A 25,061-nucleotide genomic window follows, 5' to 3' on the forward strand; every position below is an offset into this window, starting at 1 on the left:
CGAGCGAGTTTATATATTTCAATAAAGCTACATTGGGCTGACTAAAATTCCGACGCAAAAAATTCCTTCTCAATTTAGAGGTTTTCCATTGGCTTAAATAAATATGTTAGTAGCCAATAGTGTGACTCCCAAAATTACTAGGATGAATAAAAAGGTTAAAATCTAACGTAGTCCACCTTTTGGCTGGTTCGTGGTGAAACAAACCGTTAGTGAAGATTTTTAATTACTCATAAGCAGGGTTGTACAACCCTGTCATAAGTATGCCACATGGGAGTCACACTTTTAATCCAAGCTCCAACCTTGTAGATGCGCCAGAAAAGCTCAACCTGAATTTATTTCCAATAAGCCTGCTTCTTTTATTTGACAATGCAAATTTATTTAAGAACGTGAGTCTCCGAGAACTTCATTAATTTGCTAATTAATTACATTAACAGAACTTAACACTATATTGTAGTTCATTTGAGCTACTAAGCCTTGGTTGTTCAAACCGGTTTGTTTACTAAAATAATGGCCGTCGGTTTATCAGACGTAGAGCTATACGACGGCATAATCGGCATTTGAGATTCGATGCAGTAGCGTAGCCAGGATTTTGTTTCGGGGGGGGGGCATGTGCCCCCTGTGCTTCCCCCCCTGGCTACGCCACTGATTCGATGACGTCAAATATTACGTAGGGTACGGATGACGCAATTACGTAAAATTTTACGTAGGGTACGGATGACGCAAAATCTGTGAAACAAACCGTTAGTGAAGAAATAGAGCTAGTGGCATTCTTATGAGAATTATGTTACATAATGGGTACAGTGGCATACTTATGAGTAATTATGTTACATATGATGCAAGGTATTTAAACAACCATAGTTTTGCATACGAATATTAACACATTTGTTGATTATGTGATATACTTCCTTGATACTTCTGCCATGGATTAATCCATGCTTCTGCATTAACATTTTTGGGCAGAGCGGATCATTGCGATCATTTTAAAACGCAGCAAAAGCGTGTCCATCTAGCGCACGTTAAAAACCCTAAGATCGAATTGTATATAGATGGCAGTACAATCGTATTAGTCACGGGGAATAAAGTCGAGGGACGTGTTCAATATGGGCCAACTAAACTAATTTTAAATATTAAGCTATAAATATATATTTAAAATTAAAATATTTATAAAACAACTTAGGATATATAGAAATTTTACAAAATGATTCACAGCTTGTTCATAATAAATTCTTCAGGGTAAGTTAACAAAAATTAAAATTAATATTAAGACTAACTTTATGGGTAAATTGGTTAGTGATGTGTTCATGGAAAAACATTGGAAAAGTGTAATTCATCGGTCCGTATGTGACTATTTCTTTGATGCCCAACGTAAAGCTTCGACACCGGATGATATTTCACCCATAATTTCAACCCCACATCATTACTTAATTAGTATCTATCGTTGTCAATTACATTTTGTAGCCGTAACAACATCTGAAGGTATATAATTCATTTAGTTTGCATATATGGTTTTTATACAATGTACGTATCTTATTTAATGAATTTTTTTCAGTTTCACCATTATTTGTTGTTGAATTTCTACACCGTGTCGTAGACACGTTTGATGATTATTTTGGCGAATGCACAGAATCCTTAATTAAAGAGCATTACGTTGTTGTTTATGAAGTAACGTTATTTAAAATGAACATAAAATGGTCAAATAATAACATTACTTTTAGCTCCTAGATGAAATGCTCGACAATGGTTTTCCTTTGGCTACAGAGTCTAATATCCTCAAAGAATTGATAAAACCACCTAACATCTTACGAACAATTGCCAATTCTGTAACTGGTAGAACTAAGTAAGAATTTGGAATTGGATAATTTCAACAGATAATTGCGCATGATAATCTAACTTGTTATAATTTCAGTTTAAGTTTAACACTCCCAACTGGCCAATTATCAAACATTCCATGGAGAAGAACTGGGGTCAAATATGCAAATAATGAAGCCTATTTTGATGTCATTGAAGAAATTGATGCCATTATAGACAAAAGCGGTTCAGTAGTCGTGGCAGAAATTCAAGGCTATGTTCGTATTAATAGCAGACCTGTTAATTTTTCCGTATTTAATCAAAATCTATTTAATTATTATTTTATCAATATTAGATTGATTGTTGTATAAAATTAAGCGGAATGCCTGATCTAAGCCTTTCATTTATTAATCCACGCCTGTTTGATGATGTTAGTTTTCATCCTTGCGTGAGGTATCGCAGATGGGAGGTAAATACATAGTGATAGAAGTCCATAATAATCCACTTCGGGGGAAAGTATTAAAAGACTAGTGAAATCAGAGTTTGACTGTGAAACAGTGAAACTATATTCTTGCACATTACACTCAACAGTGTAGTGTGCGCTTTTGTTGATTGGAAGCCCGCCGATTCAAATCCCGTCTTTCACAGGGATGTAAATTTCAGGGCTGTGCGAGTACTCGGCCTCGAGTCAGTCAGGTACTCGGGTCCTTTGCCAAGGTTTAAAAATTACTCGAAGTGGACTCAAGTTTATAAATAAAATTAAAAATACCCGGCGAGTCCATAAATTTCCGGCAATTTTTTTTTTGCTTTTCTCCCAAATATTCCGAAAATAATTTTTATTTAATAGTCAATATTTATTACAGAAGCGATAAATCCCTGATAAATATATAATTTTAATTTTTATAGGTGTTTAAAACTTTATTTCTGCGTTAAAACCATGATTCTAATTATAATTCTGTACATTATTACCTCTTAAGTGGATCTTCCATACTTTCCTCCAAACTGGCGGCTATTATAGACTTCTAATAGTAATTACTCCTCCCCTTACGTGAATACTATTTTATGCTGCTCTGCTGTATTTTAGTCCGAACGAATACTTTCATTTGTGCCACCAGATGGAAATTTTAGACTTATGTCTTACCATATTGGATCACAAAGGTAAATTTTACCATATATTGGTGATTGTGTGGTATTACGTAATTTTTTTATCAAATTAGTGTGGTGGCAATTCCACTATATATCCGTGACCAAATGTCATTTAAGGAGATTGGTGGAGGACGTATGGATATAACTGTGGGTCCTAAACAAACAATGGGAAAACCAGTAAGTAATCATAGCCAAGTCCCTAAACTTCTTTCCAATTAATATTTTAATTAATTAGCCTTTTCAGTTTGCATAGAGCCACATAGCAGCCAATGAGACGAACTCATAAAATGCTGTATTTTCGTCTGCTAAACAGACTCTTATAGCGTTTTCCATTTGATTGCTCGAGATTCGTTGACGTCATAGATCAAAAACCGCAAATGGAACATTCCATGAACATATTCCCGTGCTTTGTTGTTTTTCGTTTGCCAAAAAATCTAAGAGGAAAAAAGTTTTATCAGATCTCGTTCCATTGATCTGTCGAAATCGGCAGATCTTGCAGCACCCGAGAGTGGGAAATCGAACACTCGAAACTTGATCGGAGCATGCAAATGGAACATAAAATGTTGATCAGAGGGTTCTAGAGCAGTCAAATGGAAAACACTATTATAATTATTTATGGTCTAGGCTCGAAATTAGAGTACAAAGTTTGAACAAAGTTAAACTTGGTAAAAACTTGTTAGGCAATTTTTATGAGATTTCGAGTTTTATTGTTATTGAGTATCCTATTGCGACTTTTGTTAACAAAATGACGTTACAATCCTCGTCCAATTGGCTCGTATAAAAATATTTGATGTCATTTTTTCTACCCACACTTTTGGTCCATGTGATGTACGTTTAACGTTAAAATGTTGAAAACTCGTTAAAAACTCTTTAAGAATTTCAAAACTCGTTAAGCACTCGAAGTTTTGAAAAAGAGTAACTCGCCAAGGAAGTTTTTTTGAAACTCAAAACTCCCACTCGGTCCCAAAAAATGAGACTCAAACAATACAACTGCTTTGTAGACGAAAATCTATCAGTTTTGAAACGTTTCATGTTGGCTGTTTCGTGACTTAATACATTCAACATTCATATCAATTTTGTACCAGATTTTTTTTCTATGACATGATAAACAATTCTTTATTTTCATATCTAGATAGAGAATGTTGTTATTGAAATTCCCATGCCAAAATCAGTGCTGAATGTGACATTAACGCCTAGTCAGGGTAAATACACCTTTGACCCAGTCAGCAAGATTATGGTCTGGGAGATAGGTAGAATTGAAACAGGCAGGCTACCGAATATACGGGGATCTGTAAGTGGTATATTATTCTTTTAAAACTAAACTTTTATAATTCAACGAATGTTTTACAGATTAATTTGCAAACTGGTGCACCTCCTGTAGAGTCTAACCCCACTATATCGGTAAGATAAAGAAAATGAATACCCCTCTAATGCTGGTTTTAACAACACACTTGTTTTGATTGCACTTATTTGGTTTGAATAAATTTCTATACTCCTAATAGCTGAAATTCTCAATCAACCAACTAGCACTTTCTGGTCTGAAAGTGAACCGATTAGATATGTATGGTGAGGTGAGTCACGTGAGTGCCAACTTTTAACGCATATGGTGTAGTGTGGTGGAGTTAGATGGCTTGAAATCTCGCAAATCTGCGGTAGATTTTTCATGGTCTCGTTATTTATAATTCCAGAAATATAAACCTTTCAAAGGAGTTAAATATATGACGAAAGCTGGGAGGTTTCAAATCAGAACGTAAAAGGTCACGCGTGCAAGAAATGAAGACGGAAGCTATTGTCAGATTTCAAACAGATTTTATTCGCTCTTCTCAGCAACAATATCACCTAGCCATTTCATATAAGCAGGGTTCCCCTGTTGAATCTATCAATGAGAAGTGTTTCTTATCTCTCTCAAGTTAAAAAATAAAGGTAAATTAAAGCTCGTCATACTGGTGTTGAGATGACTTCGCAAACTTCATACGGATGGTTTTGTCTAGTAAATTTGTATTTGTTTCATCAAATTCGTATAATAAATTATATTTTTTAACAGTAGATATTAAAATTGTTATTACCTTATATACGTAGTTAATTCCTCTATTCTTGAGGTGCGTGTTTTAATTATCTTTTAAATACATTAAATAATTATTTTAAGGTCATATCATAATAATTTTTTTAACAAATATTGCAACCTAAACAACTGAAATTCTGGCAATTGAGGTTCAAATTTCACAGTGTAACATTGTTTCATCTTGTAATTATGTATGAGAAATTTAGGAGTTAGATTGGGATTTTTACACTAGTTATAGGAGTTAGATTGGGGTTTGACACTAGTTTTAGGTCTAAGATATGACATTTCATCAGATTATGTTTATTGGATCCAAAAATATGAGCGAAAAACATAATTAAAAATTTAAAATCCAAAATTACTGAGAAATCTAAAATAATTGGAATTTAGCAAATAATTGAATTTGGAATTCAAATCTTTTGGAAATCAGTTTCTTAGGCTACTGAATTTGTATACAAAATATCAATAAAATTAAAAATTAGGCAATTTTTTGTCAAATCAAACAGAATTTGTTATACATATTAAAAAAGTAAAACTAACCATAAGTGATTCAGCATCATTTTGTATTTCACCTTGCCACTCATAACTGGAAATAGAAATCCTATTAAAAAATCTGCGGGACTTAGTCATTTATATGAAATTGTTTTAACTAACATTGATGTTACTTTTGGAACAATATTTACGCAAGCAGCTAATTTAGACTTCACTAACCCTCTGTGATTGCAAAATGATATGAGTTAATAGTAGCTAAGATTTTGCAAACAATAATAATTTTTTTTAATGCCTACTCTGCTAGAGTTTTAGCAACATCTTCACTTGGAGTTGTGACATAGGCAATAGAAAATGTTTCTGATAAACTTTGCACATAGCTCATTTTCCTTATTCTATTGAAACCACCTCTAATAAAATTACCACATCTTGGTAGAAACATAAACACTGATGCAGATAGCTATGTGTTATAAATTTAAGTAATTTGCCATAAATGCTTATAATGTGTTATCTCCAATTACCAATGTTGTAGCTATGAAAAAGTAGCCTGCATTCATCAAATTATTAAATGGAATAATTTCAGGCGAAAATTTAACGTTAAAACGGCTAACTGGTATTTTTTTATTGAGGGATTGTGAGGTGTGGGAGGGACAATTCAGTCCAATCTATCATCCATCTGATTAATCAGGGGTGAGATATGTGTAACGACCACGCAAACGGAGGGATACTTGGGGATAGCCTGATAGGATTAGGGACGGGATACCAGTGGCGGAAGTATGACAGCTACCCATTAGGTCGTCCTCACCAAACGGCCATCCACATTATCTGCCTCCCAGACGCTTGGGATTACAGAACTACGCCACTATAGTCCCGGCAACTACGAAATTAGTCTTTATGAAAGACTAAAACATTTTGGCTTGTGCCTTTGCTTTCTTTAAGTTATATTGCAAGTAGGTTAAAAATAACGTTAAAAGTCTTACAACACGGTAATAAGGAACTTGAATTTTAGTTCGACAACCAATTTGCAGTGTTGCCAGGTATAAATGACGTACGAAACTAAACTAGCCCAAAAAAGCGCCCACCGTCCAAAAAGTTTTTTCGAAAAATAGCACAAATTTTTACCCTTTTATAGCCATATTTTACACAAAATATAGTGTACATTTTTAAAGCGTGAATTTTTGATCAAATAATTTCGGTATATAAAAAATAACGAAACCAAAATATATCATTTTGGTTTTTAGCAGAATTGCGGTCTAATAATAGGCTTCGAGCTTAGAAAAGGTAGCGCCATCTACTTTAATACCTGTCAACTAAATGTGTGAAGAAATAGCAGACAATTTTTGAATATGAATGTTCTTTAACTGAAACCAGAGACCGTCTATCTAGACCAAAGTTGGTAGTGACACAGATCGAAATTGTAGTCTGCTATTAGGCATGTCTTTCAAAGTGCCTCCGAAAGGTACTGAGGGCCCAGGACTAATAGCTTAGTGCTGTTAAGTGTAATCCCAAGCGTCTGGGAGGTAGATAATGTGGATGGCCTTGTGAGGACGACCATTAATCCCCCAACGGGTGGTTGTCATACTTCCGCCACGGGCGTCAAGTCCCTATCCCCAGGTATCCCCTCGTTAGCGAGGCCTTTACACATACCTCACCCCTGATTAATCAGACGGACGAGAGGATTGAATAGACGCTTCAATAAAACATCTTTGAGGAAATTGCCCAGAAGTAATATTTCCGAGAGCCAGGACTTGTAAATTACTGAAATAATGGAAACCTTTCACTTGAACGGTTGGCCAAAAGTGTTTCCTTTTAACCAGGTAGCTTTTTTTGACGTATTAAGGCTTAGCAAAAACACGACGTTCTATTTACGGGAGAAAAGTTACCATTATATCAACAAGAACTTTATAAACAGAGACTTGCAGGTCCTGGCTCTCGGGAATATTACTTCTTGAAAATTTCCTTGACGATGTTTTATTGAAGCGCCTTTTGTCACACACGTCACAATCGCTGAATAACAAAAAAGTACTGAAGGCCGAAGGAGGCACCGCTTCATCCATGTGACGTCTAAATACCTGTAAAAAAATGGGAAAACAATTATTTCTTGTCGGAGTAGGGACTACTTACTTTCGGTAATACTGTGAAGTTCGCACCGGTTATGAAATATTCTTAATCGGAAGTTTATCACTCGCCTCTTGATGTTACAGTTTCTATTCCCTTATCTAATTTCTTTTTCGGACGGAGTCTTGGCCCAAGGTTAGTAGAGAAATTCGTTATATTGGTCATAGCCAACTCACGGCAGCGGCGGCTACATTTAAAAGGAAGCTACGGCTACTAGGAGCTCCTGTAGTGATGGCGGCGTACTTTCGCGGCACACATGAAAGTGTTAAAAGTGGAAAACTATTTTTAGCTTTCAGTGTTATTACTATCGTATTATTTCTAAATTTAAACATAGGGGTGACGGATGCGTTATATTCTAATGATAAAACACTATTAATATTAAATTCCTCAACATTTTACCCTACAGTATTGGGTAAAAAAACATTTTTTATATTAGAGTTTTTCAAAAGTTGGTGCGGATACTGTATACGATTTGCTCCATATTGGAAACAATTTGTCGAAGATGTGAAAAGTAGGTATAACTATTAAGCATATAATTTTGATTAGCTTGTGATTTTCGTAATTTGTATTTTTATTCCAGCTTGGCATAAGGTAGTTCTGGCTGCAGCCATTGACTGCGCTCTCGAAGAAAATTTTCTGATATGCAAACATTATGATATACCCTTAGTTCCTAGGTTAAAAGTAAATATGAACTTTCTTTTTTGTTATAAAATGTCAAGGTGAAATGGGAAAATTGACTGCGTGGAGTGAAATGTAGTTACTATTGTAGTCGTAAACAACAGGTGACATTGCTATTGAAAACTTGTCGCCAATTAACTAGCTGTCAAAATATGGTGTGAAGGCTGGCACTTGTTATTTAAAGCAGAATTTCAGAATGCTACAAGCTAATCATTCTAGAACACCATATGGAAAGGCCAAAATAATAGATATAACACTACGGTTCCTTATTATTTTTGGCGGATACGATATAATTTGACACTGAGATTATTTTTAATTTAAAAGTTTTGGAAATTTTTACGTTTTTTGTTGTAATTCTTTTCGTCGTGTGTTCTCCAACACCATTGTTTTGGTAGCCCACAACAGTGGCGACGCCGGGAATTTTCGCGAGGGTAGGCAAACCAAATAAATGGGACCCCCTTTTCTCAACGAAATGCTTCAATAAAATAAAGCAGTGATGTACATGACGAACAAAAAAGTTCTAACAACAGTAAAACGAGCCTAAATATAACAGAACTGGTTTTATTTTCTAGGAGATACCTCAAAAATTTCTAAATACATTATCGACAATTGTTTCATTGTTATTTATAAATAGTTTTATCTCTTGGGACAATTTTGAAACCCTTTCTAGATCAATTTGGGGCCCCTTATAGGATGATTTTGGGGCCTACCCTCTAGCGCCGCCACTGGCCCACAACGTGCAAAAAATGTTACTTTTGAGTCCGCTAGTTTTGAAACTAAATTTAGTATGTCTATCAAAAGTCATTCTTGAAACTTATGTACATTTTTCTGGATATTAAATGCTTTGAAATATTTGAGTACAGTTTAACCCTAAAATTGCTTCAATTTTTACCCGTCGCGTACCCCACTTTGCCTTGGTCTTGCTATTTATTGAAATTTCCCCCTAAGTATCATCCCGTTGGCGTGGCCGTAGCACAAATGTCACCCCTGATAAATCAGATGTACGAGAGGATTGAATTGTTCTACACGTCACAATCGCCAATGAAATAAAAGAGCCCAACGCCGCGTAAATTTTACCGGCGGCGGCGATCCGGTGAAATTCCATGAAACTAAAGTAATAATTATTTTAAAACTTTAAACATTTTTTAAAATATTTAAAAGTAGGTACTTTGGTAGTATCAAACGTTTCGCAGCTTTTATATTCTTAGGAATCATTCTAGGAACAGGTAAAACTAAAATTGTAAATAAAAGGCTCGGGTGACCACAGAATATTTTGAAATCATTGAAAGGGATTATAGGAAATTTATAACTGAAATATAGGAAAAAAATTGGGGGAACAAAAGGAAAATATAGGAAGAAAATTTTGGGAACAAAAGGAAAATATAGGAAGAAAATTGGGGGAACAAAAGGAAAATATAGGAAGAAAATTGGGGGAATAAAAGGAAAATATAGGAAGAAAATTACGGGAACAAAAGGAAAATATAGGAAGAAAATTACGGGAACAAAAGGAAAATATAGGAAGAAAATTGGGGGAACAAAAGGAAAATATAGGAAGAAAATTACGGGAACAAAAGGAAAATATAGGAAGAAAATTACGGGAACAAAAGGAAAATATAGGAAGAAAATTTTGGGAACAAAAGGAAAATATAGGAAGAAAATTGGGGGAACAAAAGGAAAATATAGGAAGAAAATTGGGGGAACAAAAGGAAAAAATAGGATAAATTTACTTATACAATAAGAGAAAACGGTTGTCAAAATTGTTTAAAGGGGGTATAACATTCAAAATAAAGTTCATAACCGATATAAAAAGTCGAAAACTATCGCCGAACAATGTTGGAAATAAGCATTTTTAAAAACTAGGATGTTTTAAAGACTTCTAACGTTAAAACATCAACTATTTTAATTTCTTCAGATTTTTGAGTTAAAATATTGGGTAATGTAGGAAATTTAATGAAATTGTAGGATAAAAAAGGAAGGACGTTAAATCATAGGAAAAAGTAGGAAATATAGTGTGTTGTCGTCAGATACGATTTTGAAAACTTGTAACGTCACAGCTGTAGTGTTAATAGTGGCGGCCATGACAGTTACCGTTTTTTATCAATAGGCAAATTACAATGGTGACGTCGCAGGGTTTCAGACGACAACAGTCTATAGGAACGGTGGTCACCATGGATGACCCAACGATGTAATATAAGTATGGGGTTGGGGGCACCCACTAAAAGCTGTTCGTTAGCAACATTTTTCAAAAGAGTGTGGTGTCGGCGAATACACGATCAAAATAATTGCAACAAAAAAAGTAAAAAAACGAACATTTCTAAAACTTTTAATTTCGCCGAAAGAATTATAATAATTCTAAATACCTGGAAGTAGGTTCGGACTATATAATATTATAGGTTATAAATGGGAATGGAAATTACAGATGGGTTATAAATGGGAATGGAAATTACAGATGGGTTATAAATGGGAATGGAAATTACAGATGGGTTATAAATGGGAATGGAAATTACAGATGGGTTATAAATGGGAATGGAAATTACAGATGGGTTATAAATGGGAATGGAAATTACAGATGGGTTATAAATGGGAATGGAAATTACAGATGGGTTAAAAATGGGAATGGAAATTACAGATGGGTTATAAATGGGAATGGAAATTACAGATGGGTTAAAAATGGGAATGGAAATTACAGATGGGTTATAAATGGGAATGGAAATTACAGATGGGTTATAAATGGGAATGGAAATTACAGATGGGTTAAAAATGGGAATGGAAATTACAGATGGGTTATAAATGGGAATGGAAATTACAGATGGGTTAAAAATGGGAATGGAAATTACAGATGGGTTATAAATGGGAATGGAAATTTAGTACAGTCAAAGCCAAGATTAAGATAAGCTCCAGCTCATCAACGCTTAAAAGAAAAATAGGTATGAATATTGGACGCCTATGAAGAAAACCCTTCTAAGGTACCATATTTAAATGATATTATTTAGGATGCCCTCTAATGGTACAGTATCTGAATTTCAAATTAATTCGAAACTCCAAATAGTTCCCAGCCATGGTTGTAGAGAAATATTTTTTTAAAGGAAAAAAGGGGATTCGGCCAATTGTTTTCAAAAACCTAGAAGAGGGTTGGCCAGGTGATGGGCCAAATCCTACTAGGGCAGTGACCAAGGGCCGGTCACGCTACCAAGGAGCAGTTGGTTTTTTGAATAGTGGTTAAGGGCTGTGTGGGTGGTATGCTCATCTGACTAAAACATTCCGAGCATACCCATGCAAAAGCCCAACAGATGGTCAAAAGCAAAACCAAATATTGACTTATGTTATTAAAAAGTCTAGCCTTGTTTTATCTTGTTACGTAAATTAAGGTAATCCTATATCTAAATGGTTAGTACAAATTAAGGGGGAAGACACACCGCTCACAGGCTCTCTCTCTTTATCTCGTTGTCGGCCGATAATATCAACTGAAAATCATGAAAGCTGAGGCCATAATTAACTGGAATTAATTCTAGCTACTGTTTAATCTCATAAACAATAAAGTTAACAGTAATTAGATATCTTGTATATAAGAATTCCAAAAGTTAATTAACTGCACTTATACGTAAGCAATCCCTAGGTCAAGTTTCTAATTTATTCATCCATTGTTTAAAGGTTGATTTAATTCTACGAAATAAGGAATCACCAAATGCCAAATGTTTATTTTTAAGAAAACTGGTTGATATAATTCTACGAAATAAGGAATCACCAAATGCCAAATGTTTATTTTTAAGAAAACTGGTTGATATAATTTTACGAAATAAGGAATCACCAATTATAAAAAAAGTATCAATGACACCATAAGTAACATAATAGCTATAAATTAGGAAGAATATACTATGTTGAGACCAGGGCCGGATTAAGACTTTATGGGGCCCTAGGCCCAAGTTAATTTTGGTGCCCCCTTTCAATAGCGAGCGAAGCGAGCTAGGCGCTTCCTCAATTTATAATTGAGAAATGGAAGGAAAATTCATTTTGCTGCCAGATTTAGTATGTCGTCAGGGGCTAGACGGCAGTCCGTCAGAGAATGTGACAATCAAACGTTTTTGGTTCATAGGGGTGGACGCATTTACTAAAATTACTCCGGAAAATATTTTGTAAAAAGCGAATGATCAAAGTTTTGTACTTTTATTTTTTTCGAACCCTCTTGGTGCCCCTTGTAGGCTTGGTGCCCTAGGCCCAGGCCTATTCGGCCTATTGGTTAATCCGGCCCTGGTTGAGACATTGTGCAGGCATCATGGTGCGAGTTGCATCGGAAGTTTGATGGAACCAATGAGATAGTGGGCTAAACCTAGATTGCATAATAACCATTGTAATGCGAAATATGAAAATAATAATAAATACACCATCCCCTTCCCCAAAATAATTGCTGGTCGAATATTTTGGTGATTGGGTGATTCGGTTGTTTGTGTTTTATCCCAGGTAAAGGAAGGGCCCGTCCTTTTACCGGTAGATCTTTGGTTTTGTGGGATAGCGAGGAAATCACAGTGTCCGCTTTCACCACTTATTGATATGCCGACGTGCCCAAGACCACTTGTTGGATTACCATTTATATTTCTTATACATTATATATATATTATATATTATTTATTGTGTTAAAATGTGTCTAAATGTATTATACGTATTTTTATTATATTTATTCTCAAAATTGAAGAGTTATAAAAATAATACGTGAGATAAATAACGCGAGTATTTAATAACGCGCTCGGACGCGAGCTAAAAAGAGATGGTAACGGTTCGGATTTTGATTTGAAAAGGACTCCATTTTATGATCGGAGCAAAATAATTTTGATTCAACTAATTTTGGACGTTAAAGTCGTGTTTTGTCTAACCTTCGAGCTGTATACGTGTTGACTTGAAGATAAGGGCAGCAACCATCTATAGAGTAGTATCGCTCTGTAGCTTTGCGCTATGGCCGACATTTTGAGGGCAGTTTTTATCTATAGAAAAAAGCATGGGTGACGTCGACATACGTCACGCCGATATTACTCTATATTGGCAAATTCGTTATGCCCAACCATCCAGCGGCTACTTTCAACACATTGTACGATATACCATCGCCACCAACATAAATTCTGTGTTCCGCTGTTCCGAAACGTCAACAACGTCGCTCAGATTCTTCCACGGCTCCAACCGGACTCTGCCACTACGATAAAGTTTCCGCAGTTCAACTGAACATTTCGGGGTGAACTTTGTTAAGTAATGGTTGCAACCTATATTTTACATGTCGCGAGCACTAGCCAGTTGCTAGTTTGTTAATATTTCATTTAGTTTAATTAGTATTTAGGTAGTTTTAAGTTAGCTTAAATGTTTGGTTAAGACATGGAGGTTAAATTAAATCATTTAGTTTTGGGCAATCCCACAACTGGCTTGATACGTTTCATTACAAATTTCTCCTAGACACCAACGAGCGTATTCATTCATTATGATCTCCTTTTCTTTTTTTTTGTTTAATTGTAGACGGGTACCTTACGGGTTCGCTTAAGTCCATTACCCCTAGGTTGAGATCTGATCTCCAACATCCGACACCCGCGCTACAATTCGGGGGCCCAGCCGAGGATGGTATATTTATTATTATTTTGATATTTCGCATTACACCATGAAAATCTTTTCTGTGATACTGTTTGTTAATTGTGATTTTATGTTACTTACGTTGACGGGAAATTAAAATTTCCAGCTTTATGGGACCAATATAACAAAAGATGATCTGGGTGAAGTTACAAAACATGAAAATGATATAAGTATTATAAGGCGCAATTTAATCGATTTTATGAAAAAGCATTGGGATACCAAAGAATTCCCATATCTCAAATCAAGAAGGTAACGCTATATCTAAATGGTTGGTACAATGGGTTTGAACGGATATTCAACAATTATATATTTTTTTAAAATAACAGGGAACACTCCATTGATGAATTATGGAAAAAACTCCCAAACCATATTACAGAGATTTTTCTAATTTTAGAACCTAATGAATCGTACATAGGAATGGAGGTATGTAATTACCATATACATACAAAGTTTATAATTCGTAAAACTATGTTAAATTATTAATTATTAAATTTAGTATTAACCAAATAAAAGTACAATTTAAAAGTTTTACGGGTGGCGTTTCAGAAATACCAGTATCATAAAATGATGATAATTTTCTTTTAATTTTAGGTGATATTAGATACTTCAGCTGTAGAAGAATTAACCGTATTAAGAGTAAAAAATTGCAATAAGCAATTAGTGGAAGAACTTCACAAACTTTGTACAATACCCAAAATTCCTTCATTATTTTTACTTAAAAGAAAGAGATGCATAAAAAGAATTGCTATGTAAGATATAAATATTTTGGGCTAAAGCTAAAGTCTCATGAAATTTTTAGATTATTTATGTAATTACAGAGCAAGCTCCATAAAGTCAGCTCGTGAGGAATTTCGTTCCAAAATTTTGCTCACTATTGGCAAAGAAATTCCTATTTTCGAATCAGTTAATGTTACCACAGAGGCCGCAGGACCAACTACCAGCATCGACGAAACTGATAAAGAAACTAGGTTTGTAGTTACCGGCGCACTCAATGTCCAGGAAATAATGAAAACTAAAGCTAAATACCAGGATTTTTAGTATTTCAGAAGATAAAATCAACTTAATTGACTTGCAAAATACAGTATTCTTCATATTACATCGAGAAGTCGCAACGAAGGCAATATTAATTGATGATCATTTAAAAGCACTTAAATCATTCATAGCGACCTTAACTAAAGTTTGTTTCTGATATTTTCAATAATCGAATATTTAAAGATGTTGTGTAAAACTCTTAACCCAAATCTTAATTTCGCATTAGACCTTTCCTGGAAATGGACCCACAATGAAATTTCTAAGGGAACTTTATAAATTTATCTCAAAGCACAATGTTTCGCTTGAAACTACAAATATGTCTAATTTTATGAAGACAATGCAGGTATTTAAAAACAAAAATAAACCTAATAAGTTTAATAAATTTGAATAAAAAACTAATTTGAAATATTTTTAGAAAAGTAGTGATGCGTATTTGCCCTCAGTTCAAGATTGGTCACATTGTAAAGGAAGTAAACCTTTTTATCGTGGTTACCCATGTGGATTATGGAGTTTGTTTCATACTATTACTGTTCAAGCGTACAACAAGTATCTCAGTGGTAAATGTTATTTTATTTTGTTAAAGAAACCGAATTTTATAGAAGTATATACATTATAGGTGACATGGTCAACCCCCAACAAGTGCTAATTTCGATCAAGGGCTACGTAATACATTTCTTTTCCTGCAGTGGCTGTGCCCAACATTTCGCAACTATGTCTAAGAATATTGAATCTGAAATAAGTCATCCCAATGATACAGTTTTGTGGCTTTGGCAAGCTCATAACCAAGTTAATAAAAGATTAGCTGGTGATGAAACTGAGGACCCATTACATCCTAAGGTAAGAATCAGTGGAACGTATAAGTATAAATAGTATACTTTTATAACTAGACTATATTGGTGCTAAAATGGTAAAAAATATTATTGGAAACATTTTTTAAACTAAAATCGCGGTATCGATATACCGATATTATATCGGTTTCGGCCCATCACTAGTTTCAGGGTGAGATTTAGGCATGGTCTTTATGGGCTGCAGGCGCTGCAGAGCCTGCAGCCCAGGGCCTCGTTCAATCATTTAGCTTAATCAGCATGGTTTCAAGCTCTTAAAGAAATTAGATAAATTAGCATGGTTGCAAATTATTCGAAGCTTCAAAATGAAACGCTCTTTGATTTTCAAATTGTAAGGAATTGGCGAGGGACAGGTCACTTCCTAGATTAACAACGCACCCCTCGAAAGATTAAATCTGATTTAAACGAGATTATTTTGATTAAATTAAATTTAATCACGATTATGTTGATTAAATCATGGTTAATGATTAAAATGTTTAAATCTGATTTAATCATGATTAAATTATTAAATCTGATTTAATCATGATTAAATTATTAAATATGATTTAATCATGATTAATTTATTAAATCTGATTTAATCATGATTAAATTATTAAATCTGATTTAATCATGATTAAATTATTAAATCTGATTTAATTATGATTAAATTATTAAATCTGATTTAATTATGATTAAATTATTAAATCTGATTTAATCATGATTAAATTATTAAATCTGATTTAATCATGATTAAATTATTAAATCTGATTTAATTATGATTAAATTATTAAATCTGATTTAATTATGATTAAATTATTAAATCTGATTTAATCATGATTAAATTATTAAATCTGATTTAATCATGATTAAATTATTAAATCTGATTTAATCATGATTAAATTGTTAAATCTGATTTAATAATGATTAAATTATTAAATCTGATTTAATCATGATTAAATTGTTAAATCTGATTTAATCATGATTAAATTATTAAATCTGATTTAATCATGATTAAATTGTTAAATCTGATTTAATCATGATTAAATTATTAAATCTGATTTAATCATGATTAAATTATTAAATCTGATTTAATCATGGTTAATGATTAAAATTTTAAATCTGATTTAATAATGATTAAATTATTAAATCTGATTTAATCATGATTAAAATATTAAATCTGATTTAATCATGATTAAATTATTAAATCTGATTTAATCATGATTAAATCTGATTAAAATGATTAAATGATTAAATCTGATTAAAATGATTAAATCTGATTAAAATGATTAAATCTGAATAAAATGATTATATCCTGATTGAAACGATTAAATCGTGATTAGTATGATTAAATCACGATTAGAAATTAGAACGATAATCAAACACAATTGCAATAGAACCATCAATATTAATAATTAATATTTAATTACCGTACTTTAGTTTTGATTTCAATTATTAAATCTCGATTCGACCGATTTTATTGATTAAATCGTGATTAAAATTATTAAATCGTGATTAAAATTATTAAATCGTGATTAAAATGGTTAAATAGTTATTAGAATGATTAAATCTGATTAAAATGATTAAATCTGATCAAAATGATTAAATCCTGATTAAAAAGATTAGATCATGATTAGAATTATTAAATCTAGTTTAAATCGTGATTAGATTTTCTAATCTTGATTACCCTGATTTAATCACAATTACCCTGATTTAATCATTTTACTACGATTATGATGCACCCATTGAGTTGGGAATATTAATCTAGAGGTCCAATCAAAACGTCAGATTTCAGTATTTCGCGAAACAAGTTTTTAAAAATAAGAATACTGTCGTCTGCTCCCATCGGCGTCCCAAATGACGAGAAAACGTTATAATTCTACCCGTGGCGCCGTCTATCTCTCAATGGTTCGTTCAAATAAGACGCGTTTTCAAGCAAAATTGTTTTTTTTTTTTCAAAATAATGGATGGCGCCACGGGTCATATGATAACGTTTGCTCGTCATTTTAGAGCAGACGGCACATTCGTATTTTTCAAAAACTTGTTTCGCGGGGAGCAGATTTGATTGGATCTCTAGATTAATATTCCCAACTCAATGGATGCACCCAAAATGGAAGTGACCTGCCCCTCAGGAATTGGCGTCATTAGAGCATGGGCCAAATAATGATTTATCATTATTTGGCCCATGATTAGAGCAAGACATTACTCCATTACATAAAAGAAAAACCCTTATTATAAGGTTAAGCCTAAAAATGGTTTTTATCTATCTTTAACAGATGCAGTTTCCACCAAAGTCGCTTTGTCCGCAATGCCGTCAAAGACTGGTTGCAAGGAATGAAAATTCTGCTCCATCTTGGAACATAACTACGGTACTTTCTTATCTGAGGAGTTATTATTCCGACATAAAAGTAAATTTGCGTAATGAAATATATTAAGATCCTAGATTAGCTAGGATTGTAAGTCCTGGCATGGATTAACAATAGAGTAATGGCAGTGTGACGTCACGGCATGTCACCCATGCTTTTCCCTATCGATAAAAAATCGCGACCAAAATGGCGACCATGGCCAAAGCTACGGAGTGCCATTACTCTATAACTCACAGGGATAGTTCTCTTACGACTATCATTGCCAGCCAAAAATACGTTTGCTACAAACTCTTCCCCTCTTACAGTCCTACACTCCCCTCTTTCCGCCCCAAAAACGATTCAAATCAAGAAATAGTAACGCCATCTCGTGTCTGAAATCGACACTGGTTTTTTAATATGGTTTTTAAAAATGGCGATTGTCAGTAAAATTGGTCCGCAGATTATTTTATTCGGAATTTAATAGGATTTGTCATTATTTAAGCCGTATTTTTTATATCGCATAGGTAAATAGTAATTAGTTTTACATTAATAATAATTCAACAGTTATTGGATTATTATTATTATTATTATTATTATTATTATAAAAATAATTTACCTGATGAAAACCTTTTAAGTACCAAAAACAGAAACGCGATGCAAAAAATTCATTAGATTTCGCGGCGCCAAAAAAACTGCCCGTCTGCTTGCCGAATTGAATCGTTTCCGCTTAGGCCTAGTTCTGATTTCACCCGCTGGGACCGATGGCGTTTGAATCCAACTTATTTTCGAAGATAACTATCCCTGTGAGTTATTGTTAATCCAAGGTCCTGGTAATGACCCAACTGGTCAGTATTTTATTTGCTTAATTCTTTATGTTGCTTCTGCAATTATAATTCGAAGTCGAAAACGTAGAAAATTCAAGAGTTTATTATAAAAGAAAAAGTCGGAGCTTGTATTGAAAATTCTTAAAATTTGTCGACACATATCCCAGGTAGCACGGCACGAGCACCTGTATATTAGGTTAAGTTAGTATTTAAGACACTTATTCCGTCATGTGTTTCACTACACGCGTTTCCTACATATAGATATGGTATATATATAACTAGATTGGCAGACGGGTAGTTTTATCGTATATAAATAGGAGATAAATAACTAGGTTACGTTGTGCTCACGAAGATATATGCCTAATTTACACGTACTCCTGCTATACCGGATATATTTGCAAAATATATCAGTAGATTGGTAATTGAGGTTTCAAAAAGTGGAGAAGTGGCGTAGACAACTGAATGGCTCCTTTTAAAAACGCCACCTTAGGCGTATCTTTGACTTACCCCCTCTTAACTTTAACACGACCTTGGACGCGTTTCTGGCTATGTCACTGCAAATATCGTTTAAAAATAAAATTTAAAGATAAAGTGTTTACCTTTTTAAGAAAACATTTAGCATATTCGTTAGTAGGTTTCAGCCGTTTCCAGGTAGTAACAACACATACATATTACTTGTTTAAGTTGTTTCTAAAACGTGCAAAAACACGTTTGGTAAACGTTGATCATGTCACCAGTTAGCACTTGTTTCACCAGGTATTTTTAAGTGTTAAATTATGCTTATTTACCGATTATACAATGCGCTTATTAAGTTTAAATTACATTAAATCATACGGTAGTAAGCTGCTATTTGGCGTGTAGTAAGGAGTTATTTTTCGTGTATTTAGCGGTTAAATTTCATGCATTAAGAGATTATTTCGAGTACATTAATTTGTTATTTTTCGTGTGTCAAACGCTTCTTTTTCGTGCAATAATTGGTTATTTTGCGTGCATTAATTGGCGACTTTTCATGTAGTTAGGGATATTTTCCGTGCATTAATAAGTTACTGTCGTCGTCGACTGTCGTGCATTAATTCGTTATTTTGCGTGAACTAATTGGTTATTTTCCGTGCATTAAGCGATATTTTACTGTAATGGGTTATTTGGCGTATATTATGCAGTTAGTTTTCATGTATTAAGCAGATATTTGCCATACAATAAGAGGTTATTTTTCGAGTAATAAGAATTTGTTTTGCGTGCACGAAGATATTATTTCGAATACATTAATCTATTATTTTACATGTGTTAAGCGTTTTTTTTTTCGTGTATAAAGCGGTTATTTATTTATGGCGTACTGTTTTCCGAAAGGTTGTTTGACTTTCAAACGCTAAAAAGGTTTCCATTTCAAGATTTCAAAAGCGATTTATAAATATATTTTGAAAAACTTCTTTTCTGAGGTCTATTCATTAATTTAATGAAATGAATTATAAGTATACCTTTAATTTTAATATACAATTTCGTGGCGTACGCATTGAGTTGGGAATAAATAGAGGTACAACTAAATCTGGCTGGCGCGGGACCAATTTCGTTCAATAAAGAGACTTTATCAACTTTATCGTTCTACCAAGGCGGCATCTGTCTCTAGTGGTGGCAACTATATTGCAATTGAATTTTTTCGCGAATCTGATGCGAAATTGAAATGTATTCATGATTACTCATAACAAACCAACCTTTGAAGTTGTTTAAAAATAATTTTATTCTGTCAACACGATCCTTTTTAACTCAAGCTACGGTGAGTTAGCTAATAATTATTTATTTTTAGCCATATAACTTTACAAAATATAGATGGCGCTACCGCCAAATTATAAAGATGAATTTCGTACAATATTATCAGAACAGGTCCCGCGTAACCATGGCAACCGAAATCTTAATTTTAATTCTAGTCCTTCACATAATTGGGCAGAATTATAGAGAATTGAGATCTATTTAAGAAATATTGCTTTGAAGAGGTAGAAGTTTTTTCTTAGTCACATGTGTATGATATTTATTAAACTATCTCTTTACGTCTTATGCATTCTAGTTCTATAGAGAATGGAAATTAAGACACTCACTAATGAACAAATTATTTATAAATATAAAACACAATCAATAAATGCATTGTATCCCAAAAACTTTATTCTATCTAGTATTAGACGAAAACTCCTCGAGTAATGTGTACCTTTTCATCTCATAATTAAAAACATAAACAATAAATGCACCCAAAATAAACAATAAATGCACCCAAAATAACTAATTAATGCACGCAAAATAACCAATTAGTGCACAAAAACTAACTAATTAATGCACGCAAAATAACCAATTAATGCACCCAAAATAACGAACTAATGCACATAAAACTAACTAAATAATGCACGCAAAATAACCAATTAAAGAGATAGTGTCAGAATTTTCTACGTATATGAAGTTTTTCATCAATTATTAAAAATATATTAAAGAAAAATATAGTTATAAAACATTTGGTATAAATATAAATATTCACGATTAATTCCAAATTATAAAATAGAAAGATAACGTAACTTTTTTTTAATCACATACTGTATACGTCAGAGATAGGTTGATGTTTATTGGTTGCTACTAGAGCGCGCTGGAGATAGAATTTTTAGGGTATTACAGGAGGAAATTTTACTCCCATTGCTTGTTTTTGATCCGAGTTTCCCGCTTTCGCACGCTTTAAGACCCTCATTCGATGGAAAGTAATGGAAAGATAAGCCACTTTTGTTGTTATTATTACTGCAGGAAGGAACTGCACAAAACACTGTGGCGCCCACGGTCTTCGGTGCTTTCGGTGGCATCTTTCCGTAGAATATAAATATTGTTATAATGACTACGTATAAGAAATAATGATATAATTTATAAACAATACCTTGTTATCGATTTTTTCTTCAATTTCTACTTTGAAAATAATATTTTTACACGTAGCCGGCTCGTGAAGTCGTGATTCGAGAATCTCGAACCTTGGAGTTTATCTACTCCAAGCTCGAACCGCGTAGTCCGCGAGAAGAAAGTCAAAAAACGCGCTAACAAACCCTCTACGCGATAGTAGAAAGAAGACTACTGGAAATAACCCGCCGCTCGAGCGCGCCGAAATCGACCAAACTCATGACGTCAACAATCTGTAAAGTTTTGACGCGGCTATTGAAATACCATTATTTTACATTAAAATTTTAACTAAATACTAATTGAAAGTGCTAATATGTATATATATTCGGATTCAGGACTTAAAAATCTATCATAGCGTGTAAGCCAAAGAATAAAATTTTAAATTAATCTGAGTTGGCACTATCTCTTTAATGCACATAAAACAAACAATTAATGCACGCAAAATAACCAATTAATGCACCCAAAATAACGAACTAATGCACAAAAACTAACTAAATAATGCACGCAAAATAACCAATTAATGCACATAAAACAAACAATTAATGCACGCAAAATAACCAATTAATGCACAAGAACTAACTAATTAATGCCCAAAAACTAACTAAATAATGCACGCAAAATAACCAATTAATGCACATAAAACAAACAATTAATGCACGCAAAATAACCAGTTAATGCAGAAAAACTAACTAATTAATGCACAAAAACTAACTAAATAATGCACGCAAAATCACCAATTAATGCACATAAAACAAACAATGAATGCACGCAAAATAACCAATTAATGCATGCAAAAAAAACCGATTGACCAACGAGAATAACCGATTGACACACAAAAAATATGAAATTAATGTACGCGAAATAATATCTGAATTCACGGAAACTAACCGCTAAATACACAAAAAATAACTCCTTAATACACGCGAAATCGCTGATTAATACGGTATAATAGGGACTTATCAGCATGACGTCACGCCGTACCTTTGGCCATGGCCGCCATTCTGGTATACTTTTTTTTCCCCAGGATAAAAACTATTGAAAAAAAAACTGTGACGTAGCACTGCCAAGTCCCTATTTAAATAAAAAACACGGTTATTGTTTTCAAAATTAATGCGATTTGAACTTAATAGGCGCTTTTTATAATCCAAATGTAAGCGTATTTTAACACTTTAAAACTACGTGGTGAAACACGTGCTAACTGGTGACATGATCAACGTTTACCAAACGTGTTTCGGATACGTTTTAGAAACCTTGATAAAACACGTACACGTGATGTTGCTACCTGGGATGTCATTTCCTTAAGTGTAAGTTGGATATGAAATCGGTATGGGTCACCGATATCCCGATTTTTCCGATTAATCGGTTCGCGCCTAAAATATCGATTTTACCCGATTATTTCAAACCTGCGGTAGATGGCGCCGCTAACCTTGAGAGTTTGAAATTCAAACTTCGGTCACATGTTCGGTGAAAATCGGCAAATAAACGGTATCGGAAATAATTGTTATAAATCAGGAAAATCGGTATCGGTACCAATTTGCCACATCGGTAAATACAGGTATCGGTTGAAAGTTGAAATTGGTATCGTATCGGAATCGGTTAAATTAAGATATCGGCCAACCATGGCATAAGTCCAGGAAATTTAATAATTTATTTTCACTAAAATTGGTATTTTAATTGGTTCCTCGATCAATGATGCAAATTGATAACTTATTTGGTAATAAATCTACTTTCCAACTACTTTGATTAATATTTTTTTTTTAAATTTTGTATAGTATTTAATCGATGCACAGTATTTAAGTTTTGGGAAAAAAAACGTATAGGTAACGTTACGTTTCTCCGACTGCATAATATAATCTTGACTTATAATCGGTTATAATATAACTAAATTTACAGTTAGTTTATTTTGTATTAATGTTAAAAAAAAACTAATTTGGTACAAAATTTGTACCAATAATACTTGCATTTAATGAAGTCTCCTAAAACGAGAATTTTTTTTAAATATGTACCAAAACTTAAAGACGGCCATGTTTCAAGCATGCATACAGAAATATCTTCCACGTAATAAAAGATTTACTAGTATTTTTTATTGACACTGAATTATTGACTATAAGCTTGTTTTCAAGAAATTAATTCCTAGTACCATTAATTCTTAACACTTCGGTAACACTATAATTACTACAATAGAGTTACGTATTAAAAATAATAGGAACATGGTATAAACAACAAGTTCCTTCGAATCAATATGAACTAGTAGAAAAATAAAATTGATAAATAATTGAATACAACTTTATGAAATTTTAAGAACACAATGTACAGCTTAAAAACAATTCTTTTTTCATAAATATTGAACTCTGGAATGTAAATTATACAATTTTTGTCCTAATTCCCTTTAATTCCCTCAAACGAAGCTATAAATAAGCGATTACTTTATCAATGCAAGGCAATAATATTCCTTTTTATATAAAAACAAATCTTACACTATGCCATCAGGCCAGATAATATTATTAAAGTAAATCGATAGGTTTTCTGTTTATTCTTAAACTCGATTCCTGACTTTCCTTTCGATCTTGCAGCTTTTACCGTCCCGAGTAGCTTTAATCTTTCCATGATTCTAAGTCCGAAAATTTTGGTAGGGGAGAACATTTTTTGACTCAATTAATCCCGCACAAAAAACTACTCATCGGAGACAAATTCTGAAACCAACATCGGATTCCTGAAATTTCAATCCTCCGCCTTTTCTTTAATTCAAGTCAATTAAAGTTAGTTTTAATTAGAAAATCATTAAATACCAATTAAGTTAATAAATTTTCGGCTCTGAAAGCCAACATTTTTACACTCATTTAATCCCGCGATTCTAGAGAAAAAACTACTCATCGAAGACAAATTCTGAAACGGCCATCGGAATCCTGACACTTCAATCCTCCGCCTTTTCTATGCAGGGTCTTTTAAATTGATGGATCCAAGCGTTTTTTCTCAAAAACGACGTGACTGAAAATTGTGAAATATTCAGGGTATATACAACGCATAGAAATCAATTGAATTTGTAAATTTCAGAAAAATCGAAGCATTTTTGTGCGTTTTAGAAACTTTATTTTTTTACCGGTAGGTCACAGACAAAAAGTTTCAATGAGAAAGTTGAAGAGCATATTGAAAAAAGTAAGACTACAATTGGTTCGGTCAAAATACGGTTATTTTTCCCTGAGTTTTGAAGTTGGCCGTAGGAGGCAATAGCTTC

At 33.3% G+C, this 25,061-nt stretch overlaps 3 protein-coding genes across 7 annotated transcripts; 2 read left to right on the plus strand and 1 right to left on the minus strand.

Annotated features, from left to right (window-relative positions):
• The first annotated feature begins 1,023 nt into the window (after positions 1 to 1,023).
• cm (AP-3 complex subunit carmine) lies at positions 1,024 to 4,982 on the plus strand. Of its 3 annotated transcripts, XM_090176022.1 has the most exons (13): positions 1,024 to 1,233; positions 1,292 to 1,476; positions 1,550 to 1,662; positions 1,716 to 1,837; positions 1,907 to 2,066; positions 2,144 to 2,257; positions 2,873 to 2,946; positions 3,006 to 3,111; positions 4,067 to 4,225; positions 4,285 to 4,335; positions 4,437 to 4,514; positions 4,623 to 4,691; positions 4,762 to 4,982. In XM_090176022.1, exons 1-12 carry the CDS (start codon positions 1,199 to 1,201, stop codon positions 4,686 to 4,688), a joined length of 1,263 nt encoding a protein of 420 aa, XP_090032148.1. In that variant the 5' UTR covers positions 1,024 to 1,198; the 3' UTR covers positions 4,689 to 4,691; positions 4,762 to 4,982. The 3 variants fall into 3 exon arrangements, with proteins under 3 accessions (XP_090032148.1, XP_090032147.1, XP_090032149.1); XM_090176021.1 differs by having other exon boundaries at positions 4,623 to 4,982; XM_090176023.1 differs by having other exon boundaries at positions 1,025 to 1,233; positions 4,437 to 4,505; positions 4,623 to 4,982.
• On the minus strand, positions 4,724 to 7,552 carry LOC149943640 (uncharacterized). Of its 2 annotated transcripts, none has more exons than XM_090176024.1 (8): positions 7,509 to 7,552; positions 6,004 to 6,029; positions 5,782 to 5,942; positions 5,648 to 5,707; positions 5,534 to 5,579; positions 5,001 to 5,050; positions 4,879 to 4,921; positions 4,724 to 4,810 (listed from the first exon to the last, which is right to left on the minus strand). In XM_090176024.1, exons 1-8 carry the CDS (start codon positions 7,537 to 7,539, stop codon positions 4,745 to 4,747), a joined length of 483 nt encoding a protein of 160 aa, XP_090032150.1. In that variant the 5' UTR covers positions 7,540 to 7,552; the 3' UTR covers positions 4,724 to 4,744. The 2 variants fall into 2 exon arrangements, with proteins under 2 accessions (XP_090032150.1, XP_090032151.1); XM_090176025.1 differs by lacking the exon at positions 7,509 to 7,552 and adding an exon at positions 6,270 to 6,504.
• Positions 7,553 to 7,755: 203 nt separating this feature from the next.
• LOC149943641 (sulfhydryl oxidase 1-like) lies at positions 7,756 to 23,855 on the plus strand. 2 transcript variants are annotated; one of them, XM_090176028.1, is made up of 12 exons: positions 7,756 to 8,111; positions 8,181 to 8,281; positions 13,992 to 14,134; positions 14,212 to 14,308; positions 14,477 to 14,634; positions 14,704 to 14,853; positions 14,924 to 15,062; positions 15,144 to 15,260; positions 15,333 to 15,474; positions 15,534 to 15,754; positions 18,015 to 18,198; positions 18,908 to 23,855. In XM_090176028.1, exons 1-11 carry the CDS (start codon positions 7,832 to 7,834, stop codon positions 18,171 to 18,173), a joined length of 1,707 nt encoding a protein of 568 aa, XP_090032154.1. In that variant the 5' UTR covers positions 7,756 to 7,831; the 3' UTR covers positions 18,174 to 18,198; positions 18,908 to 23,855. The 2 variants fall into 2 exon arrangements, with proteins under 2 accessions (XP_090032154.1, XP_090032152.1); XM_090176026.1 differs by lacking the exon at positions 18,908 to 23,855 and having other exon boundaries at positions 18,015 to 18,214.
• Positions 23,856 to 25,061: the final 1,206 nt, after the last annotated feature.

Source organism: Leiobunum rupestre, chromosome 5 (assembly GCF_980474605.1).
Source record: "Leiobunum rupestre chromosome 5, qqLeiRupe1.1.hap1, whole genome shotgun sequence".
Taxonomy (NCBI): Eukaryota; Metazoa; Arthropoda; class Arachnida; order Opiliones; family Sclerosomatidae; genus Leiobunum; species Leiobunum rupestre.

Coding starts and splice junctions, on each gene's coding strand:
- cm (XM_090176021.1), top strand. CDS start 1,199: ATGATTCACAGCTTGTTCATAATAAATTCTTCAGG. Junction 1,663..1,715: donor ATTACGTTGTTGTTTATGAA/GTAACGTTATTT, acceptor CATTACTTTTAG/CTCCTAGATGAAATGCTCGA. Junction 2,947..3,005: donor TACCATATTGGATCACAAAG/GTAAATTTTACC, acceptor TTATCAAATTAG/TGTGGTGGCAATTCCACTAT.
- LOC149943640 (XM_090176024.1), bottom strand. CDS start 7,539: ATGGATGAAGCGGTGCCTCCTTCGGCCTTCA. Junction 5,708..5,781: donor GTTGCTAAAACTCTAGCAGA/GTAGGCATTAAA, acceptor TTGCAATCACAG/AGGGTTAGTGAAGTCTAAAT. Junction 4,922..5,000: donor GAATTAACTACGTATATAAG/GTAATAACAATT, acceptor CAAATTTACTAG/ACAAAACCATCCGTATGAAG.
- LOC149943641 (XM_090176028.1), top strand. CDS start 7,832: ATGGCGGCGTACTTTCGCGGCACACATGAAAGTGTTAAAAGTGGAAAA. Junction 14,854..14,923: donor GAAACTGATAAAGAAACTAG/GTTTGTAGTTAC, acceptor CAGGATTTTTAG/TATTTCAGAAGATAAAATCA. Junction 15,475..15,533: donor GTACAACAAGTATCTCAGTG/GTAAATGTTATT, acceptor TATACATTATAG/GTGACATGGTCAACCCCCAA.